This window comes from Gymnoscopelus braueri (genome assembly GCF_963280865.1).
Source record: "Gymnoscopelus braueri genome assembly, chromosome: 23".
Classification (NCBI taxonomy): Eukaryota; Metazoa; Chordata; class Actinopteri; order Myctophiformes; family Myctophidae; genus Gymnoscopelus; species Gymnoscopelus braueri.
Genome location: NC_137625.1, coordinates 25,036,803 through 25,043,288, shown reverse-complemented (window position 1 = coordinate 25,043,288; position 6,486 = coordinate 25,036,803). Strand labels below are relative to the sequence as shown.

The 6,486-nt window shown below is 43.9% G+C and overlaps 1 protein-coding gene across 1 annotated transcript; it reads right to left on the bottom strand.

Moving 5' to 3' along the window:
* Positions 1-1,511: 1,511 nt before the first annotated feature.
* LOC308079786 (arg8-vasotocin receptor-like) lies at positions 1,512-6,243 on the bottom strand. Its single transcript, XM_080421383.1, has 3 exons — positions 5,565-6,243; positions 4,547-5,111; positions 1,512-3,063 (listed from the first exon to the last, which is right to left on the bottom strand). Exons 1-3 carry the CDS (start codon positions 5,973-5,975, stop codon positions 2,774-2,776), a joined length of 1,266 nt encoding a protein of 421 aa, XP_080277509.1. The 5' UTR covers positions 5,976-6,243; the 3' UTR covers positions 1,512-2,773.
* Positions 6,244-6,486: the final 243 nt, after the last annotated feature.

Here is a 6,486-nt window from a genome sequence, read left to right as displayed (position 1 = left end):
TTTTCCCAACAAATCTTGATTACTTGTGTGACTTAGAGGGGGAAATTACCCAGTATGAATGTCATTTTAGTAGCAGGTTGTGTTAACCAGCCTATAATGCACAGTAAAGAGTGTACAAATGAAACCAAATGGAACCATGGGTCCATTTGGTTACTTTCATCCACTGCACTCTCAGACTTAATGCATTAATTCACACTGAGGATTTGACTGTGTGTTCCTTTGCCTTATTGATAAAAGTAGAACATGACAAAGCAAAATTATACTGGACCTACCTGACCATTACCCGTAGCTGGATTAGAGATCACATACAAGAGCATGCAAACAGAAATACAGAATTGTAAAATGTATGATTTATTAACTTATACATTTGAACCAAACAAGGATGCAGCCAGCAAGTTGTGTTTCTTTGCAATGTATGATACAGCATATTTTAGCACGGTATACAGTACAGAGGGTAGTCTTGTGTAGCCACTAGCCAGGCTATCAGAGGTTACTGTATGGGGGCGGCAGTGGCTCAGGGGTAGAGTGGCCGGTAGAGCGGCCGGATGGCAACCACGAGGTTCCCAGTTCGATCCCGGGCTCCCCCAGAGTTAGTGACGAAGTGTCATTGAGCAAGACGCTGAACCCCTAATTGCTCCAGATAAGCAGGTTGGTGCCTTGCATGGTTTCCTCCGCCATTGGTGTGTGAATGTGTGTGTGAATGTAATGCCCAATCTATGTGAAGCGCTTTGGATACTGATACGTCTGAGGGAATCGAAATGGCCTTGAACGGTGGATAAAAGCAGCGCCAACAAAACCTACACCCACTTCTTTGAAAACCAATGCCTGATACCTGATACATCCCATATGAAGGACCGCACTGACTGAAGTCTTTGCATTGGTTCTGTGATGCTGTTATTTTTTAATCTCCAAATTATTCCAATCCAGTTTTAGGCCATTCGCTACATTTATATGTCCTGCAGGCATAGAAAGCTGATTCTGATTCTGATTCTATCAGTAAGCAGAGATCTCTGATCATCTGGCTACGCAAGACTATAGGGAGTGCAGACATTACTGTACAATTGACTGTACTGTACTGTCTGTGACACTTTCAAATGACCATAATGTACACAGTGAAATCCTCAGTGTTAATTGAACTTTGACAGTGGTGTAAAGTAACTAAGTACATGTGCTCGAGACCTCGAGTACTGTACTTAAGTACAATTTTGAGGTATTTTTACTTTCTTCAGTATTTACAATTTTCAATACTTTTACTTCACGCCACTACATCTCAGAGGAATATATTGTACTTTTACTCCACTACAATTATTTGAAAACGTTTTGAAAATCTTACGTAGATTTTGATTATTATTACAAAACACACTAACCACTAGCCCTATATATATTTTGACCATTTGAAAATAGCTGATCTACAAGCTCACAATGCGTCGCGATGCGACGCATTGAGCGCTTGTAGATCGGCTATTTTCAAAAGATTTTTTAATACATTTTGAACTTGTGAAATAGGACATTCTGCACAATGAGTACTTTCAGTTCTTTAAGTATATTTTGATGCCGATACTTTTGTACTTTTACTGAAGTACATTTTTAATATGGGACTTCTACTTAACAGGACTTCAATGTAACACTGACATTTTTGAGTGTGTACAGTACATGTTCACACTACTACACACAGGTTTAGGCTGTTGGTTGAGAATCATACTGCAAAAATACAACTGCTCATCTAAATTATTTTCACACACACATGTGCGTGCACACACACATGCACGTATGAGGGGTGCACACACACGCACGCACACACACACACAAAGGGATAATAGATTTTAAAAAGCCACCATACAATATGGTATACTGATCTAGAATAGAGGACATGTAATACGAATGAGAGAAATGTGGTTTGTGTGTGTGGGTGACGGTGTGTGTGTGTGTGTGTGTGTGTGTGTGTGTGTGTGTGGGTGTGTGCCTGCGTGTATGTCCGTGGCAGTGTGCATGGGTCATTTTGTATGCTGCTGGCTGAAAACAACAATGCGTATACAAAGGCCTTATAAAAAAGAAACATACGGCCATCTAATATTAAACAAACAACAAATTGTAATTAGCATAAATATGGCATATTGACACGCAGGTCCTTGAATTTGAAATCCTTATTTCTTTCAACCACTTAATGACTACAGATCCCATCCCATAGTCTGCGAGGGCCTAACCCTAAACAGCTTAAATTTGGGAAAAGTGAGAAATATATGTCAATGGTCAATGCCTGTGTGGAAGTTCAAATCAATTGGTCAACCCACTGAGGAGAAAACGCGGTTCCAGGCAGGTTTCTTCATTTTATTGTAGGATGTTATTGAGAAGAAATTACATTCGCTGATACCCTAAACTCTGAAAGAAATGTGATGCCAAAAATGGATGGCTTTTACAATGTGATTATTAAAGAACTGTACCATATGGAGTAATTGTGTGTGTTATTTGGAAATGTTTAAATATCACCATTATATACAACACGCCCCGGTGCCAAATCCATGTGCATCCGTGTGCAATCATACCTTGCAGCAGTAACCAAATCTATTAGGACCAATAGATATTAGGCCTGTCCACATTGTTCTTGTTAAAGCCTATAATTCATATTTGACAGTTAAAAACATGACACCATGTATTGCCATTTTGGCAAGCGATACTTATACGGCAAAGTATCAATTAGGCTTCTTAAGTCCTGTCCATTCATGTCCTGACAGAGATATACTGTCGCTTTAGCTAATACAGATCCATCGCGAGGTCAGGACACATACAGGACTGGCTGACAGCTCTTAAGTGCGGGATTAGGGTTGAGGTCTCTAAATGGCTCTGACAGCCGTTGGGTCTGGAGGCGAGACGTGGTGGTTCTGCGGATGCTGCTGTCGGAGTCCTGGTGGGCGAACTTGTTGCGCAGCAGCCGGCGGCAGCACGGCAGGCAGTGCAGAAAGTCGGACAGGAGGTGACCGCTGAAGATCATATAGATCCAGGGATTACAGCAGCTGTTCAGACTGGCCAGTAGCGCAGAGAGAGTGACCACCGTGTTCTCTGAATCTGGAGAGGGAGAAGGTGGGGGGGGGGGGGGGGGGAGGTTGTGAGTTGTTCTGTACATCTCCATTGTGGTGTTTATGCATTCTCTCAGCGGGGGGTTGCACTGTGCTGGACTGCGGAGTCTCTGACCGACTAAATATTTACGCTCTTCCTATACAGTTAGTAAGTCTTCTTTCACCCCCAGACAGACAGTTTTGTAATCATCTTATAAACCTTATGCTCCAAACCCTGAATCATCAAATTTTTTGTGTCAAATAAATTGCCTACAGGAAGCAGCTCTAATCTTGGTAAAACAAAGGCCAGGGGTTTGAATAATCAAAAAAAGAAAGGAAAAGGAAAATAAAAATTACAGTAAAAAACAAAAAAACATCATCATGGTTATTATTATTATTATTATTATTATTATTATTATAAATAAATAGAAATACATTCATGAATAAATAATATAACAACGTTTCAACTAGCTCCAGGTTAGTTTGGTAGAAATATTGTAATATATGTAATTATACAGCTTTCAGCTATTTTTTTTGTCCTATCAAATTACTACTTTAATCTTAACATCAATTAGCAGCATTTGATGTTATGCCCTTGTGTCATGCCATCTTTATCATATCCTTGACAATGTGCAAATGAGCAATACAGAAAAAATAGACAAGAAACAAATTGCCATTGTCATAGGCTAATTAATTACAATGACAATCCGAATCCCCCGGGCCCAAATTGATTTGGCTGCAGACCCCATCTGAAAAGACATTGTGCCAGGAACCCCCATCAAATAAGATATTTCAACATTTGCTAAAATAACAGATCTACAGTCGAAGCTCACAGTGCGCATTGTGAACTTGTGAGCTTGTAGATCGACTATTTTCTAACAGCCAAAAATAAAACTGGGCTTAAACTAAAATGTTCTTCATTTTGCTGGGGACCGCCTGGAACCCCCTTAAGGGGGGTTCCCCCTGAGAAGAATGATGATGCAATCATGGTTTATTGTGGTATAGACCAGTGGTTCTCAACCAGTGGTCCGGGGACCACCAGTGGTCCTTGAGGGGTTTCCAGGTGGTCCCCAGCTAAATGATGGAGAGTTGTTAACCAAATGGACCATTATAGATCTTTAACTCTTGAGAGTTAGGGGTCCATTTGGTTTCATTTTACTCTCTCAAGAGTTAATTTATTATTAAACATCTGCATTAGGTAATTAAAGAATTGTTCTTTTGATCAATGTTTGCCTGTTATCTCTCCTATTGGTACCACATCAATACAGCATGGAATTGTGGACAAAATCGTATCCAACGATAACAAAATATTCTAAGTCTTGGGTCTGAGAGTCTCATCAGATGGTGGTCCGTGGCTCAAATGCCCAATAAATAATGGACCTTGGTATGAAAAGGGTTGAAACCCACTGGACTTTGTGCGTAACGACGCGACAGTGTGGTTGGATACACACACTGGATAGGTTATATTTCACCAGTGTTAAAATGTGACCTACCGTCCCATGAGAAGGTCTCGTCCCACACCGACCACATCTGCACGGTGAAGAACGGCGTCCAGCACACCACGTACGCCAGCACGATCACGAACGTCATCTTCACCGTGCGTAACTTGGCCCGGCTGATGCTGCTGACCGAGCTCCTTCCCAGGAGGTCGTTCTTGGTGGCCGCCTCGGCCACCGCGCACGTGCTCCTCCTGCGAGTCTTTGAGTATCTGAGGTTCCGCCAGATCGTGTGGCAGATGAACCCGTAGCACAGCACCAGCACGGCCACGGGCACGACGAAGATCCCCGCGGTGATCCAGGTGATGTACGCGCGCACCCCCCACGGCTCGATGAAGTGTCCCCAGCAGTCGTAGACCTGGGAGCCGGGCCGGACCTCGCTCAGGGAGAAGATGAAGTACTGCGGCGTGCTCAGGACCAGGCTGAACACCCAGGTGGACGCGATCATCACGTAGGCGCGCTGCGTGGGCTGGTGCAGGGTCTGCAGCGGGTGGCATATGGCGATGTAGCGGTCCAGCGTCATCATCACCATCATGTACGTGGAGGCGAACATCCCCATCACCTGCAAGTGTTGTAGGCCTGTCACAATTATTACACAATCGCCTAATCGCAATTATTTGAGATGGGCTAGTCTTAATCGTTTCCATGTTGAAACATTTTCGTATTATTTTCAAACATTTAAAAAAAATAGTGGAAATAGCAGATCTACAAGGCAAGCTCACAATGAGTAGTGAGCTTGTAGATCTGCTATATTCCACAATTTGTAGATCGGCTATTTCCACTATTAATGTTTTCCTAAAACTCCCCTAAAGTTATTAATTATGTGAGTCATGTCTTTGTATACTTGTCATATCTGCCCCTGTGCAACTTCAAAGCCTAAAAAGCTAAACAGAAATTGAATTTGTATTCATTCAACGACAAAAAAAACACACAATTAAATCGTTAATCGCAGTTATTCGTGTGACAATTAATCATCAAGTGAAATTTCATATAATCGCGACAGCCCTACTAGTACCTGCAGGTGCTTCACCAGGCGGCACAGAACGTCTGGTCCGTTGAAACGGAAGGTGATCTCCCAGCAGAGCTGCGGGAGGACCTGGAAGAACGCCACCACCAGGTCGGCCAGACTCAGGTGCCTGATGAACAGATGCATGCGGGACAGCTTCCGTCGGGTCTTGCACATGGCCAGCAGCACGCTCACGTTCCCCACCACGGCCACCAGGAACGTGACGCTCAGGACCGTGATCTCGATCTTGGCGACCTCCTCGTTCCGTCCGAACGGGTCGCCGCTGTCGTTGCGCGCGCCGCTGGCATTCGCGATGTCGCCTAGTTGGAGTTTTCCCCTTAGATTCAAACCCGTTGTCCGGTTTTTATCCGTTAGGTTACACGCGAACTCTGAGGGAATCTCCCCCCCGGAGAAGTGCATGTTCCCAAGTGCGCCTCCGCTCCGTGCGCACAGATGGTGACTGCTTTTGACAGTCTGTCTGGATACCGAGCCGCTCGCCCCAAAGCACAGTCGCCCCGGGGGAAATCCGGTGGTATTTTTCCTAAACGTAATGGGGGTGAGCGTGTTTTGGGGCGAGTCTTCTGGTTACCGTCTGTCTGAGACTGACTCGCTTGACAAACTTAAGGTTATTCCAAAAGGTACGTGCGCTCACCAAGCTTCACGTGGATGCGCTGAGACAACAATTCTGTTGAAAATCCAGGGTATTATTATGGAGTGATCCATCATCCATGTGCATGTTTGCTCTTTTGTGCAACGCAACAGTAGCCTAATGCAGAACGCATAGTGTAAATCCTAGATTTGTGATGGCTCCCTGCCCTTTTTAAGGACTTTTATACCCACGGGACCAGTGGCCACCTCCTGGTTCCCTCCCACCCTCTAACAGCCACGAACAGCACACACACAAAAAATATTGAGTTTTAAATGAATAGTT

What these genes read in the sequence shown, in the direction of transcription:
- LOC308079786 (XM_080421383.1), bottom strand. Translation starts at nt 5,975, where the DNA reads ATGCACTTCTCCGGGGGGGAGATTCCCTCAGAGTTCGCGTGTAACCTA. An exon ending in GCCTGGTGAAGCACCTGCAG is followed by an intron (nt 5,112 to 5,564) that starts GTACTAGTAGGG and finishes CAACACTTGCAG; the next exon opens with GTGATGGGGATGTTCGCCTC. An exon ending in CGAGACCTTCTCATGGGACG is followed by an intron (nt 3,064 to 4,546) that starts GTAGGTCACATT and finishes CTCCCTCTCCAG; the next exon opens with ATTCAGAGAACACGGTGGTC.